At 45.5% G+C, this 18651-nt stretch overlaps 1 protein-coding gene across 1 annotated transcript in view; it reads left to right on the plus strand.

Annotated features, from left to right (window-relative positions):
• The window catches only part of ARHGEF12 (Rho guanine nucleotide exchange factor 12), a 71493-nt gene that overhangs the window by 38286 nt on the left and 14556 nt on the right, over positions 1-18651 (plus strand). Inside the window, exons 5-27 of the mRNA XM_079326803.1 lie at positions 2844-2942; positions 3884-3933; positions 4676-4733; positions 5229-5407; positions 5813-5890; positions 6049-6168; positions 6657-6791; positions 7999-8070; positions 8678-8770; positions 9134-9244; positions 9591-9689; positions 10337-10379; positions 10509-10614; positions 12100-12237; positions 12703-12735; positions 13564-13678; positions 14356-14461; positions 14882-15094; positions 15468-15597; positions 15919-15954; positions 16542-16696; positions 17185-17331; positions 17960-18045. Of these exons, the coding sequence (XP_079182929.1) occupies positions 2844-2942; positions 3884-3933; positions 4676-4733; positions 5229-5407; positions 5813-5890; positions 6049-6168; positions 6657-6791; positions 7999-8070; positions 8678-8770; positions 9134-9244; positions 9591-9689; positions 10337-10379; positions 10509-10614; positions 12100-12237; positions 12703-12735; positions 13564-13678; positions 14356-14461; positions 14882-15094; positions 15468-15597; positions 15919-15954; positions 16542-16696; positions 17185-17331; positions 17960-18045 (2402 nt within the window). The remainder of the gene's footprint in view (positions 1-2843; positions 2943-3883; positions 3934-4675; positions 4734-5228; positions 5408-5812; positions 5891-6048; positions 6169-6656; positions 6792-7998; positions 8071-8677; positions 8771-9133; positions 9245-9590; positions 9690-10336; positions 10380-10508; positions 10615-12099; positions 12238-12702; positions 12736-13563; positions 13679-14355; positions 14462-14881; positions 15095-15467; positions 15598-15918; positions 15955-16541; positions 16697-17184; positions 17332-17959; positions 18046-18651) is intronic.

Below are 18651 nucleotides of genomic sequence, written 5' to 3' on the forward strand. Positions count from 1 at the left end.
CAGGGGAGGTTTTAATTCCCAAATCTCAGCTCTTGGGCTGTGTCCTGCAGAGTTGGGAGATGGAATTCACATCCCATGGAATCCCAGGCTGAATAGGGGTGGGGAGAATCCTTAAAGATGATTTTATTCCACCACCTTCCACTGGCCCAGGGTTGCCCCCAGCCCTGTCCATCCATTCTCTCACTCAGGTTTTTACAGTGAAACCTTGCTCTGTTGCTAAACAAAAATAACTTCCAAATAGGATGTAGAGAAGAGTTAAAAATAAAAAAAAGAGCTTCCCAGAGGAGCTGTTGGACAGCCCAGATGTGTGTGGCCAGGCTGCTGGAGACAATTCTTCTGGCCTTGGGGTGTCAGTGACCTTGAGAAATGCAGAATTGCCCTTGCACCATGCAGAGCCTCTCCTGGAGCAGGGAGAGGGACAGTGCCACCTGCTGAGCTCCTCTCAGCTTTCCTTGCAGCTCTGCTCTCTGCTTTCACTTTCCATTTTATCCTCTTTAACTCCTGCCCAGCTTTGGCTCTTTTGTTGTACTCCTGGCCTGAGGCTACACCAGTGGGTTTGGGGGGAATTGTCATCTCCATGAGGACAAAACACAAAAAAAATTGATTGGTTTTCCTCCAGAATTTTAAGAATTCACTCAAGACACAAATAGAGGCTGATTTTAAATCATAGTTGTGATGTTTCCTCACTTCATAACATAAATATGCTATTAAGGAAAGCAAAAGTGGGAATAAGATGATTATTGATTTGATTTAATTTTTAATTCAGTGATGAATTCTGTTGGCTTTGAAATACTGAATTTCAGCTGGAAAAAGTGAAATATCATGGTGGGGTATTTTAAAAAGCACTTGAGGGGTGGTTCAGGCTGGGGTTGCTATCAGAGCTGATCTGGTTCTACAGGTCACAGTGTTATCTCCAGATAACTTGATTAAAATCACTATAAAGAGTATCTCAGTCTAGTGTGGTATCTCCTCCACCTCCTTCCAGCCTTTTCTATTGGATTTGGAGAAGGGTGAAGTGTTTGTCCCTTATCTGAAGGAAACAACTACAGAAAAAGGCAATTAAGGACTAATTTCAGATCCAGTTAATTTCAGTTCTTTCTCCATTCTGTATTTATCAGGTGGTCTTGGGTGCAATTGAGGTTTGTGGGGTGAGAGAGTTGAACTTGAATAAACATGAATTAAATTCATTTATACTCTGCCAGGTCAGTTTGTGTTGCATGGGCTCTACCTTGGCATCAGGCTCATCCCAGGAGGGTTTATCTATAAATCCAAGGATTATTTCTTCTGGAGAAGAAGAAATCCAGCTCTGCTGGGGCTTCAAGCTGGTGATCCCAGAGCAGAGTGCACAGAGCAGTTTCTCTGGAACAGCAGCAGCTCCCACACCCCAGCCCCAGGCATCATTCTTGGCAAGTGAGACTTGAGGAATTCTGTGCTGCAAAAGGAGGGGAGGTGCAGGAGGGAGAGAGGGAGAGACATCTTCACTTCTCCTGGGGTGAAAGGTGGGGGGATTTTCCTTCCAGCCCTTCCCCAGCCCTGCAGTGCCAGCTATCCCAAGTTTTGCTGGCAGCAGGGGGATTCCTGGGATGTGACAGTGCTGCAGGAATCCTGGAGTGTTTTCCACCCCCTTTTTCATGTGTGCCAGGCTGGAGGAGAGCAGGACAGGCTGGGCAGGCAGTGCTGGCTCCTCATTTCCATGGGAGCTGCTGCAGAGAAGTGAAAGGAGCCCTGGTGGTTTGGGAGACACAGGAATGGCTCCTGCTCTGTTCCCTTCATCCCTTAAAGCTCATCCCAGAGCAGCCAGTCTGGCTGGGACAGCACCTTCCCAATTCCAGACCAAACTGAGCTGCTGCAGTTTTGGAATCTCATTTGGGACATTTCTATTTTCTTTCTCAAGCCTTTAGAAATGGAAAAGCAGAGCAAGCTGTTAGAAATAAGAGTGATGGAAATAAAAGAACATTGGGGGAGCATTTGCAGAGTTCCTGAAGTCACTTTTCAGGATGAGGGCTCTGTTGTGGGAGGCTTTGTGCAGCTGCTCCTAGCAAAGTGCTTGACAAGGAATATTCCAGGCTGCTGCTTGCTTGTGCTTTGTCCTTCCCTTGTTTCATTTCCAGGTGAACAGAACACATCCCCAGCATGAATGAATTTATCTCTGCAACAGCATTTGTGTTCACATTATACTGAGTATACCAGGAACCAAAACAAGCTGCCTTTGATGTCTCACAGCAAATTAAAGGAGGGGCACATCCAAACTCATCTCCTGGGGTTTTGGCCCTGGACTGGTGTTTATTTCAGAAGTCCAGTTCAATGTGGCTTGTCCTTCTTCACCTCTGCTGTTCTGGCTCTGTGCAATATTTCACCTGGAGGAGAAGGTGCCCCAAGAGATTTTGGCTGAGAATTGGGAGAACTTTTCCTGATCAATAAATCTGTTTTAGTTCAACCCTCTCATATTACTCTGAGGGATTTGTGCTGCTGTTTTAGAGCAGTTTGTAGGAGCTGTGAGTTGTTTTTGGTGGTGCAACAGCACTTGACTGAGCCCTCTGAACAATAGTTCAGACAGAAGAAATCCTGCTCATTGGTGTGGGTACTGCTGCTCTTCTTTCAAAGCTGCTTTTCCCTCAGGTTGTGTCTGATGTGCCAGAGCTGTCTGCATCTCTGTTTTGTGTAGCTGCAGCAATATGCTTGACATCCCTCTCCATTTCTGGACTGCTGCCCTGTTCCTGTCTCTCCTGTATTTTCCCTGTGCTGTGTTGTCCCCATTCCTTTGAGTGTGCTGATGTGACAGGATAAATCTCTGGACTGATGCCTGGCCTGTGTCTGTGTGTGCCCCTGTCCTGTGTGCCCAGGGCTGGTGCAGAGGTGTGTGGTGATCCAGAGGGATGAGAACGGCTTCGGGCTGACGGTCAGCGGGGACAACCCCGTCTTCGTGCAGTCTGTCAAGGAAGGTGAGACATCCCCCAGAGCTGCCAGCTCTCCTTGGGCATCCTGGGCATTGCCATGGGCTGGAGCACAGAGCTCCCAAACTCCTGCCAGCTGGGGTGGTGCAGATTGGGAAGGGCTGTGGGGTAGAGCGGTGAATTTATGTGTCCGTCTGTCACAGCCTTAAGCTGTGCCAGGGGGAGTTTAGGTTGGACATCAGGGAGAAAAATTCTTCACTGAAAGAGTGATTGGGGACTGGAATCTCCTGCCCAGGGAGGTGGTGGAGTCACCATCCCTGGGGGTGTTTAAAACAAGACTGGATGTGGCTCTCAGTGCCATGGTTTGGTTGGTGAGGATGTGTCAGGTCATAGGTTGGACTTGATGATCTCAGAGGTCTCTTCTAACCTGGTTCATTCTGTGACTGTGATTTTAACCTTCATTCTGTGATCTGTGATTGTAACCTTCATTCTGTGATCTGTGATTTTAACCTTCATTCTGTGATCTGTGATTGTAACCTTCATTCTGTGATCTGTGATTGTAACCTTCATTCTGTGATCTGATTTTAACCTGCATTCTGTGATCTGTGATTCTGACCTTCATTCTGTGATTCTAACCTTCACTCTGTGATCTGTGATTCTGACCTTCATTCTGTGATTCTATCCTTCATTCTGTGATCTGTGATTCTAACCTTCATTCTGTGATTTTGTGATTCTAACCTTCATTCTGTGATCCTGTGGGTTTGGAGCTGACCCAGGGAAGGAAATTGCTCCTTGGGACATGCTGGGATCATGTCCTGCTGTACCCAGTGCCAGGAGAAAGCAAAACTGCTCTAGACTCAATACCCAGAGATGTTACTGACAGAGGAAGCTTGGCTGGAGTGTTTTGCATGCTTTACAGAAGTCTTAAAACCATTTTTGTTATAAATGATTGTGTTGAAAGGGGAACTGAGTGATTTCTTCCTGTGCAGATGGAGCAGCCATGCGGGCTGGAGTGCAGACAGGTGACAGAATTATCAAGGTACGGGCACTGAAATTGTGAGAGAAATGGCTGCTTTGTCTTAAAAGAGCTTTATCCTGGTAAAAATGGCATTGCTGTGTCTGCATTAGGAATGGTCTGAGCTTCAGCGTTGGGATGACTCCCCTCCAGATCCTCATTTCAGGATTTTATGGACAAATTCCACATCCTGCCAGGTTCAAATAGCACAAACCCAATAAAACCAGCAATGGCAGGGAAGAGAAGGAAAGCAGAGTTGTTAATAATGACCTGTAAATAACCAGCCTGCCTGAATTGTTGTTTTCTTCCTAACTGCTCCCACATCCACGTTCTTTTTTAGTGCCAAGCAAGTAAGAAATCAAGTCAGTAACTTAAAAGACTCTAAATGATTGCTGCAAAATGCTGCAGCAGCTCCTGAGACAGATGGAGCTGGGATTTCAACCAGGCATTGAAATTAATGAATTAAATTAGCTACCCTGTTGTTTTTCTGCCCAGGCAGAGATGGATTATCTTTTTTTATTTTTTTTTTCCTGTTTGTTTGTCTGTTTGCTTGACTTCTTTTGGTGTATGCACAGTTTTCATTTTGCAGAGCTCTGCTCACTGAGATAAACTGTTAGAAGGATAAATAATTTATCTGGTAATGTCTTGAAAAAAGGCACTAATGGAGATGGGGGAGAAGAAAATGCTGCTGTTCTCTTTTGTGGAATGTGTGGAATTGCTTGGAAATCAGGAGGCAAATCATGAATTTTCTCCTCTCCCTGCCCAGGTGAACGGGACTCTGGTAACTCACTCCAACCATTTGGAGGTGGTCAAGCTGATCAAGTGTAAGTAAAGGCAGGTGGCTCCTCTGTCACCTTGAAAGTGTGACAGGAATCATTCCCAGGCCCTGGCAGGTGACAGGGGTGAGGTCAATGCTGAGACATCAAGGGAGTGAAACAGGGAAGTGAAATTCAAATCATCTTGAATTGAAGCTGATACATTCTCCTGCAGCTTCTCCTTAACCTGATATTTGGATTTCATTGCTGGGCTGGCACTTGAAATAGTTGTGGAAATAGTTCCTGCTGGATTTCCTTCTGTCAAGAAGGAGGTGGTGCTGGTTCCTCCCAGCCTGGCATGGTTTATTCTGTGTGTGAAAATGGGCTGCAAATTGGATTGCTTGCTTTTATAAAGCCTGATTGGCATGAAAAATTTTTTAGAATATCTGAAATTTTAACAGATATTTAAACAGATTTCTCAAGCAGGCAGTGCTCTGTCTGGAGGAGGGATGGTGTGAGCTCTGTCCCTGTGTGTGACCTGTGCCTGTCCTTGTGTCCCCACAGCAGGTTCCTATGTAGCTCTCACTGTCCAGGGGCGTCCCCCAGGGTCGCCCCAGATCCCCCTGGCAGATTCTGAGGTGGATCTGGCAGCTTTTGGGCATATGTCTCCCATCATGGCATCCCCCCACTCACCTGGCACCTCAGGGAATGCAGAGAGGATCACCAGCCCTGTGCTCATGGGGGTGAGTTTTGCAGCTCTCTTTCCAAAAGGAAAAATGAAATCAAGTTTTGGTCTGATTGTTTGCTTTTTTTTTTTCTGCACTTCAAATTGTTATTGTTATATTTTTCACTTACTTATTATTTTATGAATTTCACTTATGAAGAAGGTATTTATTTATTCACTTAAGCATTTTGGGAGTCAAATTTTGTGAGTAAAAAAGCATTTTGTGAGTAGAAGTATCCAGTCCCAGGTGATACAATAGAAATGCAGGTTTTTATACTGTCTGTAGGTGTTTAAAATTAAGAAGGAATACATAGAATAGGGTTGGAAATTTGAATTGGGTCTCATAGAGCTTTCAGAGCCTGTTTTTAGGATTTTCCTAAAATTTTCCTTATCTGTCCAACCTTAATCTCTCTGTATTTCCTAGGAGGAGAATAACATTGTCCACAACCAGAAGGTGGAGATTCTGAGGAAGATGCTCCAGAAGGAGCAGGAGAGGCTGCAGGTACTGGAGTTATGCAGGTTGAAGAGAACTGGGAGAAATGATGTTATTAAATCACAATTTCATAGCAGAGCTGTGTGGAACTGACTTTCTGTAGCATCTCTTTGGCTGTGCAGATGTGCAGGTGCTCAACTGAAGAGACACAAACAATTGTTTTGCAGTTCCTGCAGGAGGAGTACAGCAGAACCCCCTCCACCCGTGGGCTCAAGGAGATCCAGGAGGCAAAGAAACACATTCCTCAGCTGCAGGAGCAGCTGTCCAAGGCCACAGGCTGCTCTCAGGTACCTCAGCCTGCCTGGGGAGTGCTGCAGGCACAGCCCTGGGGGCTCATGGTGTTCTGGGCAGCTGGCTTTGCTTGGACAGGCAGGCTGCACCCTTGGAGCTGAGGTTTGGAGCTGGCACTGTCATCCTCATCAGGATGTGGAGTATATTTTACTCATCAGCTCATCTCTGAAAAACCTGCTTTTAAGAACAAGTGCAAGCAATGATGTGTTTATTATCTGTCAGTGCAGCTTAAAATACACCCATGAAGTCATTCTTGGAAGCTTTAAACAATTTTGTTCTCCCTTTTGAAAAAAAAACAAAACAACAAGTGTAGGCTGTGTCATTTTTGCCTTTTCCCTTGTGTTAAAATGCTGAAAATTCAGTTGTTTTGGTTGAAAACGTGGTTAGAAAAGCACTGCAGCTGTTTCTGGATAAAAGGAGCAGGTTTTTGGTGTGAGCTGCCTGGCTTTTGGTGCTCTGTTGAGCTCTGTGTCCCTCTCTGCAGGATGGGCTCCTCTCCTCCAGGGCCGTGGCCGAGTCGCTGCAGATCAGCGAGGGGGAGGCAGAGCCTGGGGACAGTGGCAGCAAACTGGATTTCAGTGGTGACAGCCCCTCCAGACCCAACAGTGACATTGCTGATGTGAGTCTGGGGCTCTGCTTCTCTGCCTCTTGCATTTCCTTGGCAGGTTTTGTGTGTGTTGGGTAACTCTGGGCATTGCTCCACAACCTTTTCCCTGCTGTGTTGGACTGGTGTTAGGCACTGGGAGAGAAGAAATGTTGGGGTTTTATCCAGGGTTAGATTGTCCTGGCATTAATTCATGTAACCAGACAAAGATGAGTGCAGCATCCTGCTCAAAACTCATTTGCCAATTAGATCTTTGAAGGGAATATTCCAACTGCAGCACCATGACTCAGATCCAGCCCTGAAAGTTGGGAAGAGCCTTTTTTCTACCAAATCATCTTCAACACCTGCCCCCAGCAGAGGCTCTTGCTGTGTTCCCTCATTAGTTACCAATCTGTGTGCCCCTGTGCTGCCTAATCCTTAATTAAGGCACTATCTGATTAGTCTAGGGGAATTGAGACTCTCTCCTTGGATTTGGCCTAAGTTTGTTGATTAACTTAAGGATGTGAGAGCTGAATGTGTCCCAGCAGTTGGAAGTGAAAGGGAGGTGGGTGAGATGGGAGCATCCCCAACTCTGTTTTGAAATATTTCAGCTCCAAATCTGACCAGATCCCACTCAGTGTTTGTGTTTAATAACTGCACAACAAAATACATAATAATCTTCCTAATAATCATCATCCTGTCAGTTTGGGGATGGTATTTGATCAGAGCAGGTGATTGGCACATCAGGATCAGGGGTGAAAGAAACCTTTGGAAATGGGAAGAGTTCTGCAGCTGGGAAAAAGCCAGGCTGGAAAGCAGCAGCCTGAGCAGTGTCCTGGCTGGAAAAACCTTTGGACACACTGAAGATGAACCAGCAGCAGGAGGTGTTTGCAAACCAGGCTCTGCTGGGCTTCCTGAGCAAGGGGATTGCTGGCAGATGGGAGAAGAGAGAGAACTGTGGCAAAAGGTGGAGAGAGCAAGGAGAAATCCATGGGCTGGGGGTTTTACAGCTCTGCTGTTGCTCACTGTCACCAAACTTCTGCATTCACTTGAGTTTTGGGGTTTTTTTTTGTTTGTTTAACTGTGCACATAGGACACCGATTTTACTCTGGTTTTTCACACCTCCTTTTCCTGTGAGAAAGGAGAAGTTTTTTGGCTGTTGTGGCTGACAAACTGCACTGTGCAGTTCTCCCTTTCCTGGATTTGCTGGGACTTACCAAAACTGAACTTCCCTCTTTCCCAGAGTCCTCGCAGTGGCCTGAAGGAGAGGATTTATCCAGATGAGAGCCCAGAAAAGGCTGAGCTTCAAGATACTGTGAGTACAAAATATCAAGTGTCACAACAGCATCTCCTCTAACAGGCCCATTAAAATCTTGTGCTTTCCCCCACTTTCTAAATGGAGCATGCCTAAACTTTGCTTTAGAAAATAAAATGCAATTAAAGTGGTGTAGAGAAAGTTAATTAGCTGAGTAAATGTTTATGGAGCTTAAGAGCAAGGCCATTGAGAGGCAAGCAGTAATCAGCAGGAAAAGAGTTGGGTCTGGAATAAGGAGAGCACTTGCATGTGTTTTATTCCTTGAGTCCAGCATTTTTTTAGGATGTTCACTCATTTGGGGGCTGGCATTTCCAGCAGGAAGGGCAGAGCTGTCTCAACACATCATCACCCTTGGGATGGCTCCTGAATTCTCCTTCCCCTCTCCTGCCTGTCCTCCCAAAGCCCCATTTCCCCTCTGTGCCACCTGCTTGCTGTGCTCCAAGGTGATGCTGCTGCTCCTCATCCACCTGATTTGGTGTTTGGCAATATTTGGGTCCTGGGAGGGGGATCCAAGGTGGAGTTTAAGAATTAAAATGATCAGAGCATCTCTAAGTTATGCTGGGAGGGACAATCACAGCCTTGTGCTTTTCTTGCTTCTCTTCCCCAGGATTCCCAGTCCAGTGTTGGGAGTCCCCTGTCCCGAGTGGGGACTCAGATCATTGGAGCAGAGGATGATGATTTTGACACAGAGCAGGAGCAGGTGGGAATGGCTTTTGGCATTTTTTCTCCACCAACCAGAATTCTCTCCCCCTGTTTCTGCTGAGTACTTCTTGTATGGTGAAGTAAGAATTTGGGAATGGGATTCCTGTTGTTGCTGAACATCCCAAACAGAAACATTTGGGGAGTTTATGACAATACCCATCTTTGAGTCTGTTCTTTTTCTTTCTTCTCCAAACTTCAAGCTTTCTAGGAATTCATTTGCCTTATTCCATTTTTTTTTTTTTTCATTTCTCTTAAATCCTGTCACAGCAGCAGAGCTACTACCCATTTACTCCTGAATTATTTTAGCTGTCCTTTCTCTCCTTCCTGCCCAATTCAGATGTCATTCCCTGTGTCCCTGCAGATTAATGGGCAGTGCAGCTGCTTCCAGAACATTGAGCTCCTGAAATCTCGCCCTGCTCACCTGGCTGTTCTCCTGCACCACGTGGTGTCCCAGTTTGATCCTGCAGCACTGGTGAGAAGCTCTGGAATTGTTCCCCTGGCTCACAGTTGGGAATCTTCACCAGAATTTATCAGATTTTGTGTAGCACTCACTGCCATGACCTGGCAAGGAGGGAAATGCAGACCCTGAGGGTGATAAATCCTCATTTGTCTCCTCAGAGAAATGGAGAAACACAAAAAGAACAGTTTTCTTTACACCTGGCTGCTTACAAATAATTATTTATCAGCTGAAGGCCTCTCATTCCACCCCATGGTGTGGGATTGGTTGTCTACAGGGAAGGTTTGACTTGAAGTATTGGAAAGAAAACTTGAAGTTTTCATGGTTTTCACCTCTTTTCTTGGCCTCCTCTTCCCCACAGCTGTGCTACCTTTACACAGACCTGTACAAACAGACCAACTCCAAAGAGACCCGACGTGTTTTCCTGGAGTTTTACCAGTTTTTCCTGGACAGAGCTGCAGTAAGTTCCACTTGTTTTCCTCATTTTCACACACATCCAGCAAGTTGACTTTGACCTTTCTCCACTCACCTGAACTGTGAAAAACTAAAGGGGTCAAAGCCCTCCAAAAGAAATAGTTCTAAAAATCAAAATCTGAATAATGTTTAATAAATAACTTCATAAAATGTAATAATGTAATGAAAGTTTTAAGTATTTTTGTTGAAGTGTTAGCAGGAAAATTAATGATTTCAGATGCCTGGTAATGAAATAAATCCCAGGGGATTTGTTGTAGATAGGAGAAATAATTTAGTGGTAGGTAAGCTAGTTCTGGCTCTTCTACATTGCTTTTTAGTTAATAATTACTGTGGGTATTGATGTGGCTGTTCCAGGGATTGGGAAATTTTATGTGTCTTGTTGGAAAGCTGAGAAAATTCTTTGCTCTCATGAATGAAACTCCCAGAAACTGAAGCAGAGATTTATATACCACAAGTTCATTTTAAATAATCCTGTGAATTATAATATATTCATGGGAGTCTCCCCTTTTCAAACCAGCAAGTGCTTGGATTGGATGATTTTGGGTTTTGAGGCAATTTCCTGGCAGGATTTGTGTGTTTTCTCGGGGTGCTGGTTTCTCTGTTGGTTCTCCCAACTTTTTTTCCCTTTTGCAGAACCTGAAAGTCCCAGTTCCAGATGAGATCTCCTTGGAATTAGGTAGGGTGCTGTGTTTGTGGGAGTGAAAGCAGAGGGTGGGTTCATCCAGGGAAATGATTTTATTGAAGTCATTTCTTGAAGGTGGGGACTGTTCCCAGAGGAATAATGGGGGAATTTTCTGCCTCTCAGACAGGAGAAGGCCAGAGTTCCTCCCTGAAGAGCTGCACCGCCAGTTCATCCAAACCATGCAGGATAAAGTCTGTCCAGAGGTTCAGAGGAACCTGGAAGATTTCAGGTACCAAAAGCTCTCTGTGCAGTTTCCATTTAATTCATATTTGATTTCAGTCAGTGTTCCAGCAGAGGGAAACCTGAGAGACGTAGAATTCCTCTTGGATTGGGTAAGAATACACCAAGAAAATACCTTGTGGCCAATCCTTAAATCAAGTCATCAGTTGCACTCCTAGAGCTCTGATTCTTCATTCCTTGAAGCTGTGTGAGGAAATGTCTTTGTTATATAAATCTCTTAGTGATAGTATTTATAATCAGCTTGTATTATTTTTTCCTTCCCTCTTCCCTTTGGGCAGGGAATAATCCCCTTTACAGAGCTGTCACAGGCATGGAATAGAAGTTGATAATTAATTTGCTTTTTCACTCGGAGTCCTGAGAGCTCCACACCAAGCTCAGAAAGAAATTATTTCAATCCCTAAAAACTTGAAACCTCCCTGAAGCCCCTCTGTGACCTGTGTGGGTGTCCTGGTTTGAAGGACAGGTGTTTGCCAATAAAGGCAGAAGCTTCTCTTTGAAATGGAGAATGGAAACACCTCTCTTCTAAATTATTGTTATAATTTTCAAATTAAGGGCCTCTCAGGCAAAGATATGGGAGATAGGAATAACAGTTCTTTGCTAGGAAAATTTAAATAGAAATGCAGTATTACAAAGAACAATTCCAAAACACTGCCAGGGTGAGAATCCAAGCTGACACCCGTCAGTCAGTCAGGGTGGTGGCACAGTCCCATTCCATGGTGGCTGCATCCTCCTGCAGTGGCAGATGTGGTTCAGCTGGAGCAGTGCTCCTGGAGAAGGTGCAGTTTCCTCTGAAGGTGCAGGGATGATGTGGAAAGGTCTGGCTTTCCTCTGGAATCCAGTGGAAAGATGGATAATCTTGATGTTCAAAATCTCAGTTTTAATCTGGGTAGGAAAGGCTTGGCTTCTCCCTTGGCTGGAGCATCTCCCAGTGGGATGATGGAATTTTATCAGTCATGCACTGGGACTCACTGGCCATGAACAGGAGATATCTCCTGGAGGGAGGATGGGCTGAGGGAAAGATGCAGATGATTGTCTCAGCTGGTTTAAAGATGGCCCATTAGCAGATAATGTGTGCCAGGAGATAAAGATCACTGCCACACCCAGTTTTAAACAATGGCCCATTAACAGGAGATATCTCCCACAGGGATAAGAATCGCTGCCACACCCAGTTTTAAACAATGGCCCATTAACAGGAGATATGTCCTACTGAAATAAGAATCTCTGCCACACCCAGTTTTTAACAATGGCCCATTAACAGGTGATACCTCCTGGATGAAGGGTGGGTCATGGGAAAGATAAAGATGATTGCCCCAGCTGGTTTAAAGATGGTCCATTAGCAGATAATATGTGCCAGGAGATCAGGGTCACTGTGACAGAATCCACATTTCTGACCACATCCCCCCAACACAGTGGGACCCCCTGAGTGCCCAGGGCAGTGTGCAGCTGCAGGGTGGGTTTCTGTGCCCTTTTGCAGGCAGAAGAGGAGCATGGGGCTGACCCTGGCCGAGGGGGAGCTGACCCGGCTGGACGCCGAGCGGCTCCGCGACCGCAACGCCGTGGAGAAGGAGAGGAGCTGTGCAGAGCAGATCATTGCCAAAATCGAGGAGGTCCTGTAAGTGACAGCACAGAGAAAGGTGGGGTGAGGAAAAAATAACAGTAAAGGTGCTGCCTGAGGTGTGGGAAAAGCAGAAGGGACCGGGGGTGGAATTTGGCAGTGCTGTGTTTGGGTTGCTGCCTGTGAGGGTTTGCAGGGAAGGGGAGGCTGTTCTGGCCAGGAGGCTGCTGTGGAGCAGTGCAGGGGGTGCTGCCATTGTCAGCCTGTGCATTATTACATCAGAGCCCTGTTCCTGCAGAAACAACAGCTTCACAGCCCATTTTCTCCTTTTTAATGTGAGCTGAATCCAATTTCCACAGCTGAACCTTCATTTTCCATTCTTGATTTTATTTTCTTTTCCCCTGCTGGGACTGCTGTACATTCTAAAGGACACTTCAACACAACTAGTGATGCTCTGGGTGGGATGGGATGGGGTGTTAATTGGGTTTGGAGTTTGATTTTAAAACCCTTTCTTGTTTGCAGGATGACATCTCAGCCTCTGGAAGAAGACAAGAGGTAAAGGGAGCTGGGCTGTGCTGCTGGAGCTCGACAGCCCTCTCCTGGCTGTTCTCAGCACTCATCTCTGAATCCCCTGGCATAAATCATTGCAATTCACAGCAGAAACCTCTTCTCTGCTGATCTTTGCTGCCTGTGCTCCACATCTTAAAAATTAATGTCACTGAGAGTTCCTGTTTATTTTTGTTTTGTGCTGTAACAGCTTCAATCTGCTCTAACATTTATTTTCTGTGTGTGCCTTGTCCTGTTCAGTTTTTATCTGAGCAGCTTTTCCTCCACTTCTTGCAGTAACCTTTTACTGCTGCTTATTCTTACCATAACTCAAAGCTATAATGTGACATCAAATTTGGCTTTAGTGTAGAATTTTAGGGCCTTCTGTGTAATTCTCAAAATGGTATTTTCACCTCCTGGGCTTCTGTGCCTTTTGTTATGGAATGATTTGGGTTGGAAGGGACCTTAAAGATGATTTAATTCCAACCTCTGTCACATACAGGGACACCTTCCACTATCCCAGATTGCTCCAAGCCCCATCCAGCCTGGCCTTGGACACTTCCAGGGATCCAAAGGCAGCCACAGCTTCTCTGGGCACCCTGTGCCAGAGCCTCCCCATCCATATATTCCACCTTTATTGACTCCATAATTTACAAAAGGATTAATTCCAATATTGGCTGAGCCCTCCCATTACCTGTTGAAATTTATTTCCTTTCATTTCCTGCTTTAATTTCGAAATTAACTTCTCCATAAAACCTTGACCTGAATTTTATTGACTCAGTGTATTTTTCCCAATACATTTCTATTAAACCTCAGTGTTTTTTCTGTGGTTGGCAGCTCTGCCATGCAATGTGTGATCCTCACCTACATGAAGCACCTGGGAGTCAAAGTCAAGGAGCCTCGGAGCCTGGAGCAGAAACGGGGCAGGATTGGTTTCCTGCCAAAGATCAAGGTACTGCTGGATTTGTGTGCAATTCAAACCCCAGTTTTGCAAGAAAAAAAATTAAAAATCGTTGTTTTCCACTGTTCCAAGAGGATCTGGGGTTGCTGAGCTGCACAGCAAAGCTGGGAGCTGAAATTGGGTTCTGCATCTGTTGGCGGATATTTGGAAATAATTGGAATTATTTCCTTTATCTCTACCCCTGAATTCACCTTGTTTTTCACAGTTATTAGTACTTTGGGGGAGGAATATTTCATAGAACACAACTTTGAACCACAGGAGGATCTCATTAAAGCTGTTACCTTGTTTACTTCAGGTTTTTTCTGGAGAAATTTGCCCAAACCCTCCTGGTTTGTGATGCAGGAGAGCTCTTCTCCCTGCCACCCCCACTTTTCCAGTTATATAATGAATATTTCCACCAAAACTTCATCCCTGTGGGTGTGATCCCTTGTCTCCCACAGCATGGGGGTGTATCTGGTCACAGTAGCTACTTATTTTCATCAGCATTTCAGCTTCCTTTGAAATATTAAGAGTGTTTCAAGCAGTTCTGCACCAACTGTGAGAAGGTTTGAAACCTTGTTGGAGCTTTGTGTCCTCCTCCTTTTCCAGCTTTAAAGAATTCATTAAAATCTCTGTAAACAGCTGGATTGGAAGCAGTGAGTGATGAGTTTGCTTTTCTTTACCTGCAGCAAAGCATCAAGAAAGAGAAAGAAGGAGAGGAGAAAGGGAAGAGGAGAGGCTTCCCCAACATCCTGGGGCCCCCAAGGAGGCCAAGCAGACATGACAGCAGTGCAAGTATGTCAGCCCAGGACAGCTGAAAGCCACAGAAAATCCCTGCTGTGTTTAAAAATTCCCAATTCCTGCCAGGAAACCCTATTTCCCCTGTCCCCCCATCCTAAACCTCATCCCACCCATCCCAGTCATCCGAATTTGGACCCCGCTTCTCCCAGTTCCCTTCCAGCCCTGTCTCACCCTGAGGGGCTGTGGAATCGAATTTTGGGCTGGGATTGAGGCACTTTGGGGTAGGATTGAGTGGTTTTCAACAGGATTGAGTGATTGATTTTCAGTAGGATTGAGTGAGTGATTTTTCAGTAAATGGAGCGATTTAAACTTTCTCTTGTTAAAATCTGGTTTTGGAGTCGCACAAACCTGTCCTGGCTCTGCAACGCTGCTTCCCTCAGTCATTTCAGCAGTGTGATGAGTGTCTCTGTCCAGTTGGCAGGGCCATGGAGATGCAGAAGCCCAGGCACCCCAAGCACTCACCCACAGCCTCTTCTGTCAGCCCAGAGCCCCCCGAGTCCAGCAAGACGCGCCAGAGCGGCTCCTCCAGCGATGGCACAGATGCCCCTTACCCCCCTGCCAACCCCATGTCCCCCCTGGCAGTGGGGCCCTTTGCCTCTCCAGAGGGCAGCAAGGACAGTGACACAGGTAGGGTGGCATGAAGAGTGGTTAAAGGTCGTGCTGTGATGAAGAGCATTGATGCAATTGGGAAATGCTTTGATGTCATTAGAGGTGCTCTTCCTCACCTTAATCAGCTTTCCTCAATTAGGGAACCTTGCCACGAGCAGCAGTGGTTGTTAGTGGGTTCTGCCACGGTGCCATTGGATCATCCAACAGGAAAAACCCAACAGGTGCCAGCCTGTGTCACCTGAAGCTTTTGTCACTGAGATTTGTTCTTGCCAGCCTGGGGATCGAGTTCCTCCAGCTCTGCAGCTGGAATCAGGAGGCTCTGGAGAGGCTGGGAAGTTCTCTGATGTCCTCTGATTTGCTTCCTCACCTTTCCCATTTATCCTGTGGCCAGGTTTGAAGCAGCCTGGGGAAGCTCCACCTGCCAGTGACTCCATGGATGGCACCCCCCGCACACCCAACACCACCTTTGAGTTCCCATCTCCTCTGGAAAACCTGCAGGAGGAGGAGGGAGAATCAGAGAGGTAACTCTGGGTGCTTGAGGGAGCCTTGAGTGAGACTCAGGAAAACTTGGAATGGGTGGGAAAATAACATTGCAGAGAATCCTTTGTCAGTGTGACAGTGGCTGTTCAAATTTAATACATAAAATTATAGTGATGTGATTTGTTTAAATATTGTTGGTAGAATTAGGAAACTTTGATCTGTGCTGTGAGGGAGAACTGTCAGGAGAGGGGACAAAATGGTTTGGAGCTTAGAACACCATTCTGAAGTTGTGCTGAGTGTCTGAGCAGGGAGGAATTCAGGCACAAGCTTCCCTAATGATTTCCCTCCTTCCCTCCTTGCAGGATGGTTGACATGGGAACACCAAAGCCCTTCAGAAAGTGAGTGTGCTTGGAAATGTTTGAACTTGACTGAATTTCTCTGGATTTCAAGAGCTTGTGAAGCAGAATGCAGCAGTGCTCATTGTTCTGAGCCAGCACAGTTGTCTGCATGATCTTTTTCCTTGAAAAACACACAAAATCAGACACTGGCAGCCATTTGTAGGGCAGGTGGATGAATCATATGAAAAAAAACCAAACCCTTTGGTCTGTGAGTGGAGTGCAGTGATTGCTGTATCCACTGATTTGAATGGATGGGAGTTGAGTTAGGAGTAGAGATATTTTTGTTTTCCTTTCCAACTTTGTTGCTGTTGGTTCTGTACCTGCAGATAGAGACAAGAAACTGTAACCTGCCCTTTTCACTGCCTTGATACCTGACAGCAAATGGTTTGATCTGTGTCATTAAAAGGTGAAAACACTCTCAGAACAGACAGTCAGGCTGTAAAGGGCAAAATTAGAGAATGTGCCCAGAGGTTCAGGATCAAACAGCCTCCAGCTGGCAGGGACAGTGGATTCATCAAGCTGATTTATGCACTCAGCTTTTCCCTGGAATGGGAATGAGCTCACTTTTGTTTTTCTCCTCCCATCAGGATGGACAGTGTTGGCTTTGCAGATGTGCAGAGTGAGGATGAGCTCTATGACTTTGACATGGACATGGACCCTCCCAACTGGCAGCAGCTCGTGAGCAGGGAGGTGCTGATGGGGCTCAAGCCCTACGAAATCAAACGTCAAGAAGTGATAAATGGTGAGATGGAACTCCTTTCCTACCTGTTGAAACCTTCCCCTGGAGCTTTGAAATTCTTAAAATTTACAGTTAGGTTTTTCTTCACTGGTTTTTTGAAGTAGTAGAACTTTTGGTTTGAAGAGTTCTTAGGTGTGAAATCCTGAGGTGAGATTGGTCCACTCCTTAGATGAGAAACAAGCAATACCAAGTGGTTATTAAACAATATTAAGGCACTGAAAGGCCTTCTTTTCTAGAAAAGAAAACAAGAAAAGCTTGTTTTTGGAAACTTCAGCAGGTTTGAGTTGCAGCTCCTGCAGAAGCATCTGTGGATTTGTGAGCTCAGAGCTCGCTGTTGCTTTGGGGTGAGCCATGGCATTTTCCAAACAATTCAACCATGGAATTGCAGCAGAGCCTGGAATGTGCACCAGGGAGGGGAATGCTTCTGGGGGACCTGTTCTGAGCTCATCTCTGGCTGCACAGCTGCCATCCTGCTCTCCCTGTCCCTCCAGAGCTGTTCTACACCGAGCGAGCCCACGTGCGCACGCTGAAGGTCCTGCACAGCGTCTTCTACCAGAGAGCCACCAGGGAGGGCATCCTCAGCTCCAGTGACAAGAGGAAAATCTTCTCCAACCTGGAGGATATCCTTGGGCTGCATGGTAGGAGCAGCTGCACTCTGCAATTCTGGCTTCCAGTGGCTGAAAAATTGAAGCAAAGGGATCGTGGAACACGAGCTTGAGAATTGTTCAGGACGCTGCTTCTGCTCACCCTCGTTCCATTTCTGACTCACAAAGATATCTTGATAAGGAATCATGTGTCCAGTGTTCCTTTTCCTTATCTGTGTTGATTCATGCTTGATAAAAGGAGCAGTGAGATTGATGTGCCAGTGTTTGAGATGGCACAGCTGTTCCTGGAGGGAGCAGAAACCCAATTTATTGGTGTCTGTTTGTTTCTGAAGGGTGTTTAGGGTGTGCTGACAACAGGAATTTCAGCCTCTGAATAATCAGTTGTGTGGTTTTATGGCTTCTGCATTATTCCTGTTTGTGGAAAAATTATAAGATAAAGATAAGTTTGGTTCTTAGGGGTCATTTGAACACAAATGTGTTATGTCACATTTTATTAGATATTCTAAATTAAGTTGCAGGTTATTGTTTATTAGCCAATTAAAATTATTTCAAATCTAATCTTCTCCTAGAATAGCTTTTATGTTAAATGCTGAAAATTAAGGCAGCAATTTGACCACTATTAATAAAAAAATTAATTTGCCTTTTTTTCCTTGTTTTTAAGTTGCACTGAATGATCAGATGAAATCTGTCCGAAAAAGGAACGAGACTTCTGTCATTGGCCAAATTGGGGAAGATTTGCTCTCCTGGGTAAACTTCTTTTAATATTTCTTATATTTGAAAATAATATGTCAGAGGATGACCAAGAGAGCCAGAGGTTGGAGGAGATAATTCCCAGCAATGGAACTGAAGGGCTGTGGGAGTTCTGGAACCAAAACAGAGCTGGAGGATGAGGGGGGAAGGAAAGCAGGAAAAACTCAGAGGATTTTCATCTGACTGGAGATAAGAGTCATTTAAGGCACAGGAATAATTTCCTTAGGATGTGTGGGTAGAATAGAAAGGTACTTTTGGGTACATGAAGGTGAGAGTGGGATTTTGAAAAATGTAGTGGCGTGATTTATTCAGTAACACTGAAATGTGAGCTTGGTGTTGCCTGTGGTGCAGTTAAAAGATAGTTAAAAATACTGATTTCTAATTTTAGAGTGTGTAAATTTGGAGTTTATGGTGCTGTTTCAGGCTGCACTTTTGAGATCTTTATGGAAAGATTTGGCTGCTCCATCTCTGGAAGTGTTCAAGGGTTTTTTGGGATAGTGGAAGGTGTCCCTGCCCATGATGGGGATGAGCTTTAAAATCCCTCTCAAGCCAAACCAGTCTGGGATTCCCTTTCAAGCCAAACCAGTCTGGGATTCTGTGATG

Source organism: Erithacus rubecula, assembly GCF_903797595.1.
Source record: "Erithacus rubecula genome assembly, chromosome: 25".
NCBI lineage: Eukaryota > Metazoa > Chordata > Aves > Passeriformes > Muscicapidae > Erithacus > Erithacus rubecula.